Below are 17,744 nucleotides of genomic sequence, written 5' to 3' on the forward strand. Positions count from 1 at the left end.
CGGTAAAAAATACACGTAGAAATGTGCGACGGAGACAAATTTTCTGGGTTTTGCGTCCCGCAAATGTTCATATCAAGTGCATAATCTTTTATCATAAACATGAAGATATTCTGAAAAAACTTTACCCATAAGTAACTAAGTGATACTTGGCCTTACAATTAATTAACAATAATACATTTTGATATTTTGATATATTGCAGTTTAGCCGCGCGCAACGTGCTATTATTCGTCAATATTTTTAAATTAATATCTCATTTGTTATAGCAAAAATTGCAAAACGGAAAAAGAGTTTTCTTTTCATTTTTCCGCGCTCCACCTGTACACAAACGTTTGGCCGACTCTTATGAAGCACCACGTATATAATATTTGACATCGTCGTTAAAAAATTTAGATTTTAAAGTCCTTTATTTCAAAACATTGTTTGTTATGAGCCTGACGTACTTGCTTCACAGCAAATCAATTTCTCGACCAACGGTTATTTGAGCCTCGACTACAGAAGAAGGAAGAATCATTATTGCAACACATTATTGCAGGTAATATATTATTGTAATTTTTTGAAATTAGTTTAATAGATAAATAGTCTAAACAATTACACTTTATTTGATTACTAAGTGTAATTTTTTTTAAATAATGCATTGGATATATGTCAATTTCTTATACTGTGTTGCCGATATGTAAAAACGACAAATGAAAAAAGCGGAATCGTTTGCAAACGTTTGTCTCGACAAAATTTAGTTAGGTGTTTTCAGTTACAAACTAATTCAACTATAAAATTAAATATTTAACTCGTCATCTTTTTTTGAAGGGGGATCCCACTAGCGGTTAAATTACCGGTAAGGACGATAGTGTATTTTTACAATAACTGTAACAATTGTGAATTGTTATTCAATAACAATTAATTTTGTGTTTTATAATTATGTAAAATGTTTTCTCAGAATCATCATGTGGAGAATAATAGTATTGTGTACAATTATGAGTTTGACTGTCGCTGAAAAATTTTCTTATAAGAATTATAAGGTCTTTAACTTTATTTCGCTTACGAAAGCGAAAATCAGTTATTTGAAGGAACAAATTGATGAAGTAAGTAACTCTTCTAGATAGAAATAAGTGATATAATAAGTGAAATAAATGAATATAACAAGTACGGTTATAGAAATTGTTTCTGCTTCAGGAAAATTAATATCATGAAAATTGAGTTTTATCAGTAAAAATTTACACAAAATTATATGCTAATCAAAGCTTGCAAAATTAGAAATAAAACTAAAAGCTCATTAATAACTGCTCAATAGTTTTAGAATTAAATTGCCATTGCATAAAATTGAACTTTTACAGTTCTTTTTCTGGGAAGAGCCACCCATCCTGAACAAGGAATCGGTAAGTCTTATGATCGCTCCCCACAAATTATCCAAATTCTATCAGATAATGAGGAAGAAGGGTATATCTTATCAGTTGCTCGTCGACAACGTTCAAGAACTGGTAAATCGAACAACTGAATCAATATATTCAGGAAATGACACACATAATTTAAATATATTTCCTTTCAACAAATACCCCACTCTGAACGAAATCTATGACTATATTAATAATTTAACCTTGAATTATAATGATAAAGTAAAAATTGTCACGATTGGTGAAACATACGAGGGCAATAAAATCTTGGGTGTTGAAGTCTCGTTTAACAATACAAGTAAAAATCCTGGAATCTTCCTCGAAGGTGGCATTCATGGCAATGAATGGATCTCGCCAGCGACTGTTATATATATTTTAAATCAATTATTGACCAGCACAGATCCGAATGTTAGAGCTATGGCTGAAAATCATGATTGGTATATCGTTCCATTGGTAAACCCCGATGGATACAATTACACGCACACTACGGTACGTCTTATTTTACACACATACACATTACGCAGCATCAATTAATTATTTACGAATTGAGATCAAACTAAATATTTCAACTCTCTTCTAGGATCGATTGTGGAAGAAATCACGTGCGCGGCATGATACGTTTTGCATTGGTGTAGATCTTAACAGAAATTGGAACTATACGTGGAGCAGTAAGTGCACGTATTCTGTAAACAAAACATTATTATAATCTATAATAAAATGACATTAAATTCCAAGATTGTTTTAAGAGCTTTAGAGAATTCGAGAATTTGAGAAATTATAATTAGATTAATTTTTTCTTTTTAAATTACAATTAGACATTTATTGATGCTCATTAATTGATTTTTACTTTGCCATTTAATAACTCAATTATTTATATTTTTTAACATTTTTTGTAGTAGGCACTGACGTGTACGACAGGTGCTCTAATGAATACGCTGGATCTCAACCATTCTCTGAACTAGAGACGCATGCCTTAAAAAATTATTTGGAAACTATTGCAGGCAAATTTTACGCATATATTTCGTTTCATGGTTCTTCGCAACTTTTAATAATCCCCTACGGCAAAGCAGATGTGGACGACTATAGAGAAATGGTAAGAGATTTTGGCATTGAAAATGATATGGCACAAAGTGAAACATGGAAAGTACTGACGAAATAAATTCATATGTTTTTTCTGATAGTATACTATCGGATTGGTTGCAATTACAGCTCTCAGACAAAGATATGGAACTGAATATCGCATCGGAAATAAAGTGGAGACAGCTTGTAAGTGCTTTAAAAAAATATTAATTTTTTAGTAATTTTTAATCGACTGCAATAATCTATCACAGTTAAATTTTTTATAGAATTTTATAAATTGTAGCGTAAATTAAGTTAATTATAAAATAAAATTTTAAGATTAAAATAAATATTGCAATTAAAATATTTTTTATACTGTAAATGTGTTTCCAGATTTTATTAAGGGGTCCAGTACTAATTACGTGAGAAATATGTATAAAAATAATGTCTATACCTATTATTTGCGTGATTTAAATTATTTCGGCTGCTTGCTGCCGCCTGATCAGATAATTCCGACTGGACAAGAGACTTTGGACTCTCTTGTAACTATGTTTAAACAAATAGATATTGACCAATATCCATTACAGTGAGTCACAAAATTGTAAATTGTATAGAACAATTGTGTGCTGCTTCTAAATAATATTAATGATACATTCTTACTTTATAGAATAAGAATATTTAAGAATATTTTGCAATAATCTTTTCGAATAAGAATATAGGAATACATTTTTATCTCATTTTAATTTTATAATTTATGACAATACTGTAATAATTTTGATATTTAAGTTTTAATTGCGTTGTGTGTTGAATTTCTTTTATTGTGTCGGAAAAATTTTTTTTAGAAGATAAAAAAAATGATAATATTTTTTTAAATATTATTATTTAATTATTGTTATTCTTATTCTATTATTATTCTTATCAGTAAGATATTATAAATTATAATGTATTAAATTAACAATAGTAGTTAATTTTATATCAGCTGCAAAAAACTGTTGCAGAGGTAGGCAGTATCAAAACAGTTAATTTTATTTTTATAATTAATTGACGTTACTTTTTACAAATCAATTGTTTAAGATAAATAATTCTGGATTCATTAGAAGAATGCTGAAAGACCAGTTTTCAAGTAAAACTTGTTTCAATTTACCGCAATTTTTCTATGCAAAGATATTTATCCATGATGATTGTATATTCCTAGAGATTTCATGTGGAATCAAGTTGTCGCGTAAGACAATCGTATGACCTTCGCTCAGCTGCGAAGCACATGTAGCGACGAAATAATTACTGATCAGTTGACTTATTGTCTGTAGTAGCGTAGTATCGTAATAATGTAATAATAGATTACATGTGCTACTCAGGCGTGTGTGCATACACATACACTTGTTGCGCTCATTCAGAAATAGGTGCGAGCAAGCTAAATTTTTAAAGCGCTATAACTCGGCAAGAAATTCATATAGCGATGTGTGACAAAGACAAATCTTCTGGGTTTCGCGTCCCGCAAATGTTTATATCCAGTGCGTATTATTTTATCATAAGCAACAGGATGTTTTAAAGAAAATTCACCCATAACTAACTAAGTGATACTTAGTCTTGCAATCAATTAACAGTAATACATTTTGAAATTAACGATATATATATATATATATATATATATATATATATATATATTATGTAATATATATATATATATATATATATATATATATATATATATATATATATATTACATATATAAGCATTCTTGTTAGAAATAATTTAGTTTATTTTTATAATTATATTAATTACTTGTTTATTGATATCAATTTGGAAATTTTGTGCTGTGATTAAAAATCAGTGCTGTCAACATACGTAATAATCAATTATCACATTACTTATGATAAGATGATAAGATTAAAATTGATAATGTATCAGTTTGAGAATACAAATATATACTTATAGCGACTGCGTAAGAATACAGAATAATTCGTTGAACCAAAATAGTTAAATGTATGTATATGTAATAGTAAAAAATTATTTTATGTAGTTATAAAAATAAAAGTAGTTTTGACAATTATATTTTCCTTTACTTATTTATTAAATTATATTGATAGAATATACGAGTCTTTTGATGATTTTGATAAGTAAGTTCGATGTGATCGTTCTTTTTGTTTGATCAATCAATATGACTTTTTAAAATAATGTTCAAGATATATGACAATTGTTGGTGTCGTGCGCATTAAAGCTTAAATATAATGAATAAAACAGTACTGATAAATCATTAATATTTTTGCCTCGTGAAAGGTAAGTTTATATTTTCGAAAACAATAATTTTTTAATTAAATTATGTAAAAATATTATGTACCTTTAATTTATCTATAACGTTTTTTGATTAAAGAGTAGATTTAAGCTATTTTAGAAAAGTTGTTTATTGTAATATAATTGAAAACATTTATGAAATAATTATATATCAATAATTAATAATTACAGGCACTAAAATATATTTCTACAGATTCATCATGTGGAAGATAACAGTAGTGTGTATGATTGTAAGTCTGGCAGCTGCCCAGAAAGCTACATATGTAAATTATAAAGTCTTCAAGATTATACCAACTACAGAAGCGCAGATCGAAACGCTGCACGAGTTTGAAAATATCCTTGATGGAGTAAGTAGACAATCAAGTAAAACTGAAAATTATAAAATACAAATTTTTATTATTGCACAAACATTTTGTATAACATTGAATTACATTATTTGCAGTTTTCATTTTGGGGAGATCCGACTTTTGTGGGGAAAAGCGTAGATCTCATGGTGGCTCCGCACAAGTTGCCCGAATTCTACGAAATAATGGCCCGGATCAAGATACCTTATTACGTTCATATTGAGAACGTCCAGGCGTTAATCGATCAAACAATGCCTGCAAATCAATCGACGACGTTCGATTTCACCAGCTATCACACTCTTGAGGAAATCTACAAGAATCTAGACGATCTGGCCAGGCAATATCCCGATAAAGTGCAAACTATTGTGGGAGGCAAATCGTACGAAGGACGTATAATCAAAGGCGTCAAAATCTCGTTCAAAGCTAACAATCCAGGAATTTTCATTGAGGGTGGTATTCACGCCAGGGAATGGATCTCTCCGGCGACTGTAATGTATATCCTGCACCAGTTGCTAACCAGTAAGGACCCGGACGTCAGAGCTTTAGCTGAGAGCCATGATTGGTACATCTTTCCCTCGTTCAATCCTGATGGATACTCGTACACTCATACTACGGTAAATTTTAATTACATTTTATTTTATTATATTGCATTTGTTAATTCATACGTTGCAATTACATACGAATCGAATTTTTCTTTCAATTATTTTTAGAACCGATTATGGAGGAAAACACGTAAACCGTACAGTCTCTTTTGCATTGGAGCCGATCCAAATAGGAATTGGAGCTACAAATGGGTCCGTAAGTAATTGCATTTTATGTACAAATGACAAACTATAATTACACTATGAAAGAAAAGAGCACTGTAATAGTTGACAGTAATTTTATAACTTTGAGATTATTGTATAAATTTTGAAAACGTTATAACTAAGGTGTATAACTAAAATTTGTTAATATTGTTACAATTTAATATTTTTAGGTAAAGGTATAACTGGTATCCCGTGTTCACCAACTTACGCCGGAAGCGAGCCATTCTCAGATGTAGAGACGAAGAGCATGTCTGAATATATCGCGTCTATTTCCGACAAATTTTACGCATACATTTCATTTCACAGTTTTTCGCAGCTGTTAATGTTCCCTTATGGCTACACAAGGGATCATCTCGACAATTACGACGATTTGGTAAGAAATTTTATAATTCACTGTAGAAAAGCAATGTATTTTGTAGACAGCTTTAAAAAAAAATATTTCTAAAAATGTAACAATTAACAATATTTTTATTATCGTCTTTTATTATCATCTTTAACTTTAATAACGCGATAAAGAAATTGTCAATTAATAAATTGATGTAGCTTATTATATGATATTTTTATAATTTGTGGATTATAAGTTACAACAATTTAATCACGTATTAATTCTATTCTTCCAGCAATTCGAATCAAAAGTAATTGTACGTTGTTGTAGCTTTATTCATTGTATTAAATACATTCTAAAATTATTTTATTAGATTAAAACATTTTATTATTTGTATTATCAGTGTGATTAACAATATTATAAGAATTTATGTAATTTTTAATTTCAGAATGCTATCGGCTTGAAAGCAGCTGCAGCTCTGAAGCAAAGATATGGAACTGAGTATCAAGTCGGAAATGTTGCTGAGACGATCTGTAAGTTTGAAAAATTAATTTTAATTAATATTAATTAATAAAAATAAACTTAGTTAATTTTATATTAGTTGTATTTAAACTTAAAAAATTTTTTTTAATTTTTATTTTTTAAATTAAAAATTTTTTCTGCGACCGCAGAAACTAATTTATACAATGTTATATTTTATTAGATAAAAGTTTCCAATTAAATATATTATTTTTGTAAAATTTTTTCTAGATGTGTGTACTGGAGTTAGTTCGGATTATATTAGGGGTGTTTATCGTAAGCCTATTGTGTACACATATGAGTTGCGTGATCGTGGTCGTTATGGTTTCTTGTTGCCTCCTAATCAAATTATCCCATCTGGAGAGGAGACTTTGGATTCCCTTGTAGCTATGTTTAAAGAGGCAAAAGCACGGGGATATCCTAAAGAAATTTAAGACTTGTGACTAATTTATTACATTTGATTTTGTCGTTAATTAATTACAATAAGTTGCAATATTTTAACATTTAATAATATTTCAAAACTTCTATGATTGTTAATATACACATATACTTTTCTGTGCACTTATTTACATACCCGGTAAAAAATATAGGTCGAAGAAACGTTTCATAGACATTTAATAAACGTCTATACGCAGCTAATATATGTATTTTCGACTTGTTATTTCTCACTGGGTGCCAATTAATATTTTTCTCATACAATAATTTTAAGTAAAATATTCATAATCAAATATTTTTTAATAATTTTTATTTATATGTAATACTCTGTAAATAAATAGTTACGCAATTTTGTTGTTATTATTATATGACAAAGATTTACAAATTTATTTTATGAATCTAAAATAATATTTTTAAAATGTACAATTTTTTATTGATTTAATTAGTTTTTTAATTTTATTAATTAAACATTAACAAAGACATAACCTGGCTTCTGTCTATTGTTAAGGACTAGATTTAAATACAAAAAAATTGTTTAATTTTGTAAATTAAAAATTAAAAATTAGTCAGAAATTATAATATTAAGTATTTTTTAAAATTATTTTATAAAATTATTCAAGACTTGCTATTTAAAAAAATTTTTAAATTATAAAAAAAATAATATATAATTAATGTCAATTTGCATAAAAATAAATATAAATTAAATATGAATATTATTAGAATTATTATATTATTATATTATTTAGAATTTAGCTTCTTTTCATCTACTCTATGCCTTCTTATGTATATATTGTACTTATAAATCCTGCACCATTGTGAAGAAATTATAATTAATATCATTTTATTCTACTTTTTCTAGTTTTTTAGCCATTGCTCTTAAATCCTTCCTTGCGATTTTCCCAGAACCTGTGTACGGAAAAGTATCCAGAAATATCACTCCGGCACGCAATTTGTATTGATCACTCATTTTACTTGCAACGAGATCTATCAATTCTTTTTCCGTCACCTACAAAAACAATTTTTTAAATAAAATATTTCAGATAAATATTAATTCTTAATTTTATCGTGTACAATAAATAAACTCTCGCTCTAATTATTCTTTATGTTTACAACGAGATTACCTTGAAGCCGGGCTTTTTGCTAACATAAGCAAGAGGATGGTCGTCGTCTGTTGCATGAGGTACCGCTACTACTGCAACTTCCAACACTCCTGGATGTAACTGTAATACAGCCTCAATTTCTCCAGGTGATATTTGATGTCCCCTATATTTCATAAGCTCCTTTATTCTGTCGAAAATGAAAAGTTCTCCATCGCTGTCGAAATAACCGATATCACCTGAATGTAGCCATCCTAGAAAAAAAATTCCAATTTATTTTTAATAATATTATTACTATTCTAGTAATCTAATATTTAACAAAATAAAATAAAATTTAATTATTTTAATTAATATGTAAATAATCTATTGTTTTTAATAATATTAATAGCGAGAAGAAGAATCTTCTTACCGTCTTTATCAACTGTACTGTTTGTCGCTTCAGGATTCTTGTAATAACCATTCATTATGTTCTTCGAGCGTATCCATATTTCTCCCGATTGATTCGGTCCGACAACTTTTCCGCTTTTCGGGTCCACGATCTTTACTTGTACATTTGAAGCTACCGTGCCGCAAGACCCGTTCTTATGATTCGGGTTTTGCATCACTGCCATTCCGCCGACTTCCGTCAAACCTAAAAAAATGAATGAATAATACAGAATTTGTTACAATAAATTCTTTTGTTTTAGATTTTTTGAATGAAAAAATATCATGTTCCTAACTTTATTCTGCTACGATTTTTACCGTAAGCTTGAAGTATTTCAACGTGCGGTAAAAGACGTCTCAATTCTTCTTGAGATTTCGGCTTGAGAATTGCACCACCGCCAAATATGATTCTCAACGACGGTAATGAATACTTCTTTACATAACCCGCTCTGAGAAATCGATTGATCATACTCGTGCTTAGAAAAAGCATTACAATCTAAAGATAAGATTAAAGTTGCATCATAATGTTACGTTCCGTTGTATAATTGTAAAATATAATAGTTTATATAATTCTTAACACATTTAACATACAGCTTGTTCTATAAAATTTTTTGTACGACATTGTAAATTATGATATAAATTATATTTTTATAGATTATTATCTCAACATATAACTAATTACAAACTAGATATTTTTTTTGTTCATAATACTAATGGCAATGATGATTAAATAATAAATGAACTTCAATCATAATATTAAGTGTGTTTCAATTTGTTGACGCAATTTTTTCACAGAATTTGCAAAGAAAAATAAGTTATTATTATTATTATTATTTACAAAAAATCTGCAGCAAGAAAGATGTTTTAATATATGTCAGCTAACATTTCTTTTTAACTAAATAAGAATTTAAGATTTTATTTTTATTACTTCTATAAATATAAGGCTTTTGTAAATAAAGTAGTAATTTATAGTTTTGATGATTTTTTGAGGACTGTATCTCTATTGCCACCTCACGATTCTCACCTCGTATTTTTCAATCAATTTGCATGTCATTTCCTCATCAAATTCTGGATAAATGATTACTTTTGCGCTCTGCGTGATTGATTTTACGTTCAACAGCACTCCACTAATCCAATAAAGAGACGAAAACCAAAGTGTCACCGCGGTAACTATATTTAAGTTCTGGTCTGCACCGATCATTATCAGAGTGTAATTGGACAGTTCAACGCCCTTTGGCATCCCTGTGGTGCCTGATGAGTGCAAGATGCACGCCGTTCTCTTTATGTCGTCGAGCTCGGCCAATCGAAAATTTGCCACTTCCGTATTGCTGTAGCTGTTCAAAATGTTAGCGAACGGAATTGCGTCGGGATGATTGCCAAATACCACTATTATGGGATCGTAATTCGTCTTCTTTATCGCACTCTGGATAATGTCCAAGGATAGCTCGCTGCAGAAGATCACCTTTGGGTCAGACAGCTGCAGAAAGTGTAGCGCAGTTTCTAATGACAAACAATGCAGAATTTTGAGTAGATTAAGTATTATTATTATGGTTAAATAATAAAAAAAGAATAAAAAATACAAATTAAATAAAAACACATTTTTAGCTTATTATTATTGGAGCTACTTACATAGTTATAAATTAAATACTTTATAAATGTTTTTTTTTTACTATATGTTCCGTCTAATCAAGTACTAAAATCGTCATGTCATCATGACACGATTAAATGTATGACTTCATAAGTATTATCAGACTTACGCAAGTCCATATGCTCATTCCACGTATTAAAGATCACGTTGACATAACTCGCCGCCAAACATGGCACGATAGAATTCAGGTGATTGTTCGTGCACACAGTCACAACATCGCCCGCCTTAATTCCATGTTCTTGTAGCCATAACGCGCATCTCACAATTTTATCTTGCAGCTCCGCATATGTGACCACTTCTTCCGTGCGGGCATCCAACTGTAACATTATTGTTGTTGATATATAGACTGTTTCCTTTTAAATCCGTCGTAGATTCTATAGCTAAAATTAAAAGAACATCGGATCATTTTACGTAGTTTCTCATAAGCAGTTTTTCACTCAACTTGAGTTTCTCAAGTATTTATACAACATGAAACTTATATGCAACAATACGGAAAATCACGAGCAATCTCATTCCACATTTCACTTATTTATTTTGTTTTGAAACATTGACTGCTCAAATGATAAGCTGTTGTAAAATCAAATGCAGATATAAATTTTATATTTTCTACTGATATAAAACCAGTCACAAGTGAAAGAAATGTCTATGCAAACGTGTGATTAATTTTTAAGTGGTTTTATTTTAATTTCTTTTCTCTTTATGAAAAAGCAATTTAAAAATCTTCGGAAATTCACTATTATAGAGTTTTTTTCTTTTTTTATAGCCTTTAAATTGCTTTCACCATAACAATTCTTTGACAAAATAAAGAAAGACAAAAAATTGTTAAAGTATTGCGACAAAACAAGTTGTACATTTGTTCAAATCAGTTGTCTGACTTAATTATCCGGTTACATCGTGCGTGTTTATTTTTTTGTAAAAGGTGTGTCTTCATTTCCGTACTCTGACCTTTTTTTATTCAGTAGTTATTATAAATCGCTTTATAGCGTTTTTTCATACATTAGTCATAATGAGATATGCACAGTGGTAAATGCTATATTACTGCTAGCTATTTATCTGCTTATCAGTATAGTTATATACAATACAATATATTATAGAAAGGCTCTCTATGCCTTTCTATTATATTAATTGATTGTTATCTTTAGAGCCATTCCTTTATATGTGTTAGATTGTTTTAAATCACGCGGGCATTATGACGCGTTTATGTCCTACAGATTTGTTGAATTCCTAATCTAAGAGAAATAAATGTTAGAAGCGTGGGGTCTGAGTAGTTTAGTGGTAGAACATTCGCCCGGCAAGCGGAAGACCCGGGTTCAATTCCCGGCTTAGCCACTCGCGCCCTGATATTTTTTCTCTATTCCCTTCTTTCTAATAATTCCTATCAGTACATACTGATTCTCCATATGTGAGAACAATGTACTAAAAATTTCGTACACTTTAAGTATCTCGAACCAGAGATCGGTGTACAAATTTAACTGTCTCACGTAGACTAACAAATTAATTTCTTTAAGAAAAATTATAATTTCGCACTAACATCCCGCGACGGCTCTCTATGCCTTTCTATTATATTAATTGACAATATATTATATTAAAAGGTCACAAGATAGATTTATGCTACTACTAATCGACTAGTAAACGCTGATATAGCGCTAATATTAAAATATTTACAAAATTTTTCAATGCAGTGGTTCTCATGCAGCTCGATATCTTATATAAGGTCTGTTTTGTATAGCTGAACTGGCTGCACTAGTTCAGAATTTATCTTCCTCCTTTAAATGTGAAAAGAAAAAGATAAACTCCGAACTAATGCAGCCAGTTCAGCTATAAAGAACAGATGAACTATTGAAATACAGATAAATTTATCGTTGTTATTTTTTTAGCAACATTTGCTTATTTAACAAAATTTATCTGTTATATGTTTGATGAAGATTGTTTTGAAATATGACTAATTTAAATCTACTTAAATAATAAGACGTTGTAAAACTAAATGCAGATATAAATTATATTTTCTGCTGATATCAACTATTATCACAGGTAAAAGAAATGTCTATGCAAACGTGTAATTAATTTTTGAATAATTCTATTTTAATTTCTTTTTTTTTTAAACAAAAATGTTGAGACAAATCAATATAATGTGTTTTATAAATGCATTGATAACAAATTGCAACAAATTCTGATTTTATCATTAGTCGCAATCAGTATCGCAATTAATTTTTATTAAAACGTTATCCTTCATTAAACGTGCTTTTATCTTTGCATTTTTATCTAATAAATCTTTTTGCTATACATAAAATAGATCAAACGTTATTACGAATAAATCAATGTAAATTAAAATAAGCGTTAATTATAAAATATAATATAATTGTTTTAAATACTCCGTATATCGATATCACATATAAATGTCTACTCACGTGTGCGATCTTATTTCCATTGTTTTTAATGCTATCCCAGATCATCTCTCCGAAACTCTTATAATTACTCGTATAAGGTACCACTTTGCCTATGTAAACATTATTTTCTACGGTGAAATTCTTGGATTTAGTCTAAAAAAAAGAAGGAAAATTCTTTTCTTTAAAATGTCACAATATTTTTGCAGTTTATGTGTTTCACTGTGTTAATCATATTAACGATGGAAAAATTAACTACGCATGACTGCTCACATTATTCTCCGAGTCCGCAACCATCTTGATAGAAATATCCGAGTTTTAGATCCTACGCACGAGATTCTGGTGTGAGATGCTGATGTGAGATACTGGTGTGATTAGACACCTCGTCGTTATTCAATAAAATCTTTGCAACATAAATATATATTAATAAGCTAGATAATATAAAAAAAATATCTACGATTAAAAACTAATCCCTTTCGAGATAGTGGCGTCATGTACGTTTACTTGGCATGTTATATATTAAATAACTTTAAAAAATTTATATGACGCGAGAAAAGATTTGTTAATATATAGCATACAAAACCTCGTAAATTTTTCAATTATTACATAAATATTACATTTTACATTAATTATCACTCAAAAAAATATTTCGCTGATGTAGTTAGATTTCTAGATATCGCAACAAGAATGTATCACTATTTTTCGTATCTGTGAAAACATTGTTTGTCACATATAGAATTTATAGCAGTAATGTTCTAGCAATAGCTTTTGAAAAATTTAGGTACCATTGCTAAATGTTATTCATTGCATGATCTAACAAGTGATTGATCTTATATAGATAGGCGCTTTAGAGAAACTTTCTTTTTAAAGTTCACAAACAATACAGATATATATTCTGTTTCTGTCATCTAAACTGATTAAGTAATTACATATGCAATATCACAACAGTTGCTAATCATTTATCTGTTTTAGTTAATTTTTTACACCTAGAAAATTTTAGCTATTATTGCGAGATCATTTTTTTGAGTGATATTTTTAGAAGAAAGTATCCTACCGAGACTGTAGATATTCACATGCAAAACTTTATATTTGAATTTTATGATAAAATATGTAGGTTAACTTACAATCTCTTTCGGAACTGTTGCTTTGTCAAGCGAGAAACAAGGACTAAGTTTGGGAAGAATAAAAGTGAACGGCAGATGATCAATCGTCGAAGAATGTTGATGAGAAGAATTTTAATGTATTTTTGAAAAAAAAATTATTTATTTTGTGATTAATATTATCTGTTAACTATGTATGATATTTTCTCAAAGATAGCATAACGCGAATATTTCTTTAGAAAAAGAAATATTGTAAGTATATTCTAGTTTGACCTTAAATAAACCATTATACGTAACTAAGCTAAATAAATAAATAAATATTGCACACTGCAATAGAAAGAAATAAATTCTTGGGTGTATACTATACCTTCGATTATAATTCAAGAAAACAGGAAAAAGTTACTGAAACTTGAGCGAAAACCAAAAACGTCAATTTCAAGGAAAGAGAAAATTTCACATTTGAAAGGAGTTCTTACACTGCTTGAAGATCAAGTTCTTACTTTCATTAAGTACAACGGAGACCGGTAAACGACGATGTATGTATGAACGTGGACTATAGTCGACTGGTAACATTCAATCATTCTACTACCTGCTTCAGGTATAAGATATATACCTGAAAAATACCCCTCTCTTTGGCAGCAGTTCGGTTACGCGATCGACCTGTAGTCCAACATTTGATCAATTGACATTTGATCCAAGGCAATGTCAGGTCTCATACTTTTGTACTTGAAAACTTTTTAACAATAAATATATTTTTATCGCATCTGCTAAATCTATCGGTATTTGATTACATCATTTTTTATAAATGTTTTTAATACTTAATTTGAATATTATTCTAAATAGACTTCTAAAATATCATTACCATTGTTGCAAAATTAAACACTATTGAGGTGAAATCTGTAGGATTTTTAGCTGGTGGGAAGAATGAGAAGAGAGGGGAGAGAGAGAAAGAGAAAGAGAGAGAGAATTGAGATAGAGGAAGACAGAGATTCGAAGCTAGATTCGAAGAGTTTGTAAGCTCGATCGAATTAAGTTTGAAATAGAGATCGGAATTTTAGTTCAGATTAAAAAGTGAGTGTTATTGTAGACTTTAAAGAGAAACTGAAAAAGAAAGCAAGTGAATGTGAGGGATGATAAATTAAAAATGCGCCTATTTATCTTTGAGTCGGAAAGAAAAGATTAACTCTAAAACTTACTACTTGACGGTTTCAGTGGCTGTGTGTCTGTAAATTCCTGGGATAGTCCTTGCGAGTGATTCTTATAGATGAGGTAGATCGATCCCCGATTTTACAATTCATAAGAGAAAGGCGCTACACTGGTCATTCACTTGGTAGCAAATAGTTATAACTCGCGAGCTAACCGAACTATGTATGCAGCGAAAAGTTATAAGTGTGGCGAAAAATTATAAGTCTGTAAAAATTATAAATCCGAAAATCGTACGTAGCTGCGAAAAACTATATGCGGCGAAAATTATGAATCTGTAAGTAAATGTCGCGTTCAAAATTCGTCTTTATATACCCTGATTTTTTGGGAACTTGTCGTGGGGAACGAATTAAGATTTTGAATCATCAAGGAAATTCTATCGTGAGGGAGGATTGTAAAGTGCGTTAGCAAATTGAAAGGGTGAAATTGATGAGAATGACTTTCATAGTAAAAAACCAAAGAATGCAACGAATGAAAATCGATAGATTCTTCAGAGATGAAGAAAGGAATAAATGCGATTCACAAATAAAAAATCATGAGGATAAAAGTTGTTCTAAAATAGGAAGGAATAAAGATTCAACAAATTGGAGATAGGATGTTTAGAGGTAGTATTTGGCTTGGAATGTTGAAAAATTTTATTTTTAGAAACTTTCCAAATATGAATGTCGGAGAAAATCCAAAAAGGACGTTTTTAAACATCTGCGGTTTATGTCCGTCTAGTTTTTTGGCTTATCGAAATTTCTTGAACAAACAACTTTTAGAATATTTGAATGATAAAGATTGAAAGTTTTTTACTCCGAGCGGATTTTGTTTATCTCGCTCCGATATGGCAGTATTAAGGTCTAATTCAAAGCTTTATGCAAGTACATGAAGATTCAATTTTTATTTAAAAAAAAAAGTTTTTGGTTCTAAGGATTTTTTATTTTATTATTTTTTCAGGGTCTTATTTGAGGTATTAAACGGGTATATGCGTGTTCGGTTTTCATAGAAGGGAAAATTTTCCGTTTCCGAAGGATTTTTATTTTTATTAATCTCAAGGTTTAATTTTCGAGACCTTCAAATTTTGCCGGATATTTGTTAGAATATCGCGCAAAGGAAAGATCGTGCAGGATGTAAGACGTAACAACATGTTAATCATCATTAAAATATCATTAAAGTATAATACATTGGCCATATAAGTTTACTTAATTCTAAAATTTGAGTTCTGGAGATTTCGATAAAGTTCTAATTTTTAATTTTAATGTATTAAAAATTAAATTTAATTAAATTCAATTTAACTAAGGAGTAGATAAAAAAGAAGCGTAAATAAAAGAGTAGATAGAAAATAAGAAGTGCTCTAATCTAATTTAACAAATATTATTTTTTTAAATTATAAAGTATAATAAGTATAATCAATAAAAGTAAATAATTTTTTATTTCTTATCTAGTATTATTTAATGTTAAATTTTGCTAAAAGTATATTATGTTAGTTATTTATGCAAAATACAATTTTTATATTGCAATATAAAAAGTCCAAGGTGTTAAAAAATTAATAATGTAGAGTCAGTGAAAATAATATATATAAAGGTAAAAGTCCAAATTCATCATTCAAAATGAATAGACGGCTGAATACTTTATAAAAAAAAAAAAAAATTAATTAATTAAACAAAAAAAGTCAGACAAGAAATCGAGACAAGAAATTTTAATTTTTTGACACCATTTGGACTTTCTATATCCTTGAACTTTTGCGCACCGACATTTGGTTTTTTTCTACATTAACCAGTGAGTAAAATTCGACACAGCACATTTAAGATGATAATATATTTAAGATGATAATACATTTTAAACTTTAACTCTCTATGTAACCGTCGCTGTTGACAACCTTGCGTTCATGCGTTTATATTATTATATGTATTATCGTTCCGTTTTCCGTTTCATTGTACATTGAGGATGAACTGAGAACCAAAACATATGTGCCGAAACGTTTGTAATGTTACTTATCGATTAATATAATTTATTGAGCAACCAGTTCTATCTCTGGTTTTTGCATAGCTTTTTCTTTAATTTTATAATTACAAAATAATAGAAGATTTTGCTCGATTTCTGCCGTCCATCTGTCGCTCATTTGTCATGATATATATACATAATTTGTTATGAAAATAACGTCACAAGAATTTGTTAAATTTCTATTAGTATTTTGTCGATTAAATTTACTAAACATTTTGTAAAAACTATTTTCATAGATTTCTAGACATATACATAATGTGTTAATACGGTGTACAATCGTAATAATACATTAATATGATATACAATCGATTTCGATTAATTGGAACACATCAAGACCGTAACATTTTGGTCCAATTAAGCGATTACCCAAATTATTCAAACTTTGATCATTTTGTCTATTGGGATATATTTTTTAAAATTTGTCTTAAATAAACGGTTGCCCCAATTAACCGGCAATTTTATTAGTTGGAATCAACTGTATTAAGAACTCTTTAATATCACTGAAAAATAAAATAATTAAATTGTGATTTAAAAAAATATATAATATTATAATCTGTTGTTTACTACAGTTATTAACTGTACTTGCTTTGGCAGTACATATACAATTGTTTATTACAGTAATTTTTAACAAAATGCAAATTTGATAATTAAATCAATTTGCAAGAATTTGTCTTAATTATTTGTGTCGAAAAAAAAACAAGTATATTTAATGATCATTTAGTCTTTATTGCAAT

At 29.1% G+C, this 17,744-nt stretch overlaps 3 protein-coding genes across 8 annotated transcripts; 2 read left to right on the forward strand and 1 right to left on the reverse strand.

Annotated features, from left to right (window-relative positions):
• The first annotated feature begins 216 nt into the window (after nt 1–216).
• LOC105674732 (zinc carboxypeptidase-like) lies at nt 217–3,895 on the forward strand. The gene is made up of 8 exons (XM_012371247.2): nt 217–533; nt 806–833; nt 936–1,080; nt 1,333–1,878; nt 1,970–2,057; nt 2,286–2,482; nt 2,571–2,655; nt 2,842–3,895. Exons 3-8 carry the CDS (start codon nt 943–945, stop codon nt 3,036–3,038), a joined length of 1,251 nt encoding a protein of 416 aa, XP_012226670.1. The 5' UTR covers nt 217–533; nt 806–833; nt 936–942; the 3' UTR covers nt 3,039–3,895.
• Nucleotides 3,896–4,588: 693 nt separating this feature from the next.
• Nucleotides 4,589–7,518, forward strand: LOC105674726 (zinc carboxypeptidase-like). 2 transcript variants are annotated; one of them, XM_067355624.1, is made up of 7 exons: nt 4,589–4,725; nt 4,934–5,087; nt 5,183–5,698; nt 5,795–5,882; nt 6,061–6,263; nt 6,664–6,748; nt 6,966–7,518. In XM_067355624.1, exons 2-7 carry the CDS (start codon nt 4,941–4,943, stop codon nt 7,166–7,168), a joined length of 1,242 nt encoding a protein of 413 aa, XP_067211725.1. In that variant the 5' UTR covers nt 4,589–4,725; nt 4,934–4,940; the 3' UTR covers nt 7,169–7,518. The 2 variants fall into 2 exon arrangements, with proteins under 2 accessions (XP_067211725.1, XP_067211716.1); XM_067355615.1 differs by having other exon boundaries at nt 4,598–4,725; nt 4,912–5,087.
• Nucleotides 6,577–14,403, reverse strand: LOC105674748 (uncharacterized). Of its 5 annotated transcripts, XM_012371292.2 has the most exons (11): nt 14,189–14,389; nt 13,846–13,888; nt 12,995–13,124; nt 12,746–12,877; nt 10,447–10,654; nt 9,714–10,189; nt 9,008–9,185; nt 8,676–8,897; nt 8,291–8,520; nt 8,020–8,175; nt 6,577–6,746 (listed from the first exon to the last, which is right to left on the reverse strand). In XM_012371292.2, the coding sequence occupies exons 3-11, from the start codon at nt 13,016–13,018 to the stop codon at nt 6,720–6,722; spliced, it is 1,653 nt and encodes a 550-aa protein (XP_012226715.2). In that variant the 5' UTR covers nt 13,019–13,124; nt 13,846–13,888; nt 14,189–14,389; the 3' UTR covers nt 6,577–6,719. The 5 variants fall into 5 exon arrangements, with proteins under 5 accessions (XP_012226715.2, XP_012226734.2, XP_067211654.1 ...); XM_012371311.2 differs by lacking the exon at nt 13,846–13,888 and having other exon boundaries at nt 14,322–14,403; XM_067355553.1 differs by lacking the exon at nt 13,846–13,888.
• Between the last annotated feature and the right edge of the window lie 3,341 nt (nt 14,404–17,744).

The sequence above is a fragment of the Linepithema humile genome, chromosome 1 (assembly GCF_040581485.1).
Source record: "Linepithema humile isolate Giens D197 chromosome 1, Lhum_UNIL_v1.0, whole genome shotgun sequence".
Lineage (NCBI taxonomy): Eukaryota > Metazoa > Arthropoda > Insecta > Hymenoptera > Formicidae > Linepithema > Linepithema humile.

What these genes read in the sequence shown, in the direction of transcription:
- LOC105674732 (XM_012371247.2), top strand. Translation starts at nt 943, where the DNA reads ATGTGGAGAATAATAGTATTGTGTACAATTATGAGTTTGACTGTCGCT. An exon ending in ACAATTACACGCACACTACG is followed by an intron (nt 1,879 to 1,969) that starts GTACGTCTTATT and finishes ACTCTCTTCTAG; the next exon opens with GATCGATTGTGGAAGAAATC. An exon ending in AAATAAAGTGGAGACAGCTT is followed by an intron (nt 2,656 to 2,841) that starts GTAAGTGCTTTA and finishes ATGTGTTTCCAG; the next exon opens with ATTTTATTAAGGGGTCCAGT.
- LOC105674726 (XM_067355624.1), top strand. Translation starts at nt 4,941, where the DNA reads ATGTGGAAGATAACAGTAGTGTGTATGATTGTAAGTCTGGCAGCTGCC. An exon ending in ACTCGTACACTCATACTACG is followed by an intron (nt 5,699 to 5,794) that starts GTAAATTTTAAT and finishes AATTATTTTTAG; the next exon opens with AACCGATTATGGAGGAAAAC. An exon ending in TTGGAGCTACAAATGGGTCC is followed by an intron (nt 5,883 to 6,060) that starts GTAAGTAATTGC and finishes TAATATTTTTAG; the next exon opens with GTAAAGGTATAACTGGTATC.
- LOC105674748 (XM_012371311.2), bottom strand. Translation starts at nt 13,018, where the DNA reads ATGGTTGCGGACTCGGAGAATAAT. An exon ending in ATGGAAATAAGATCGCACAC is followed by an intron (nt 10,655 to 12,745) that starts GTGAGTAGACAT and finishes ATAATGTTACAG; the next exon opens with TTGGATGCCCGCACGGAAGA. An exon ending in GAATGAGCATATGGACTTGC is followed by an intron (nt 10,190 to 10,446) that starts GTAAGTCTGATA and finishes GTTTGTCATTAG; the next exon opens with AAACTGCGCTACACTTTCTG.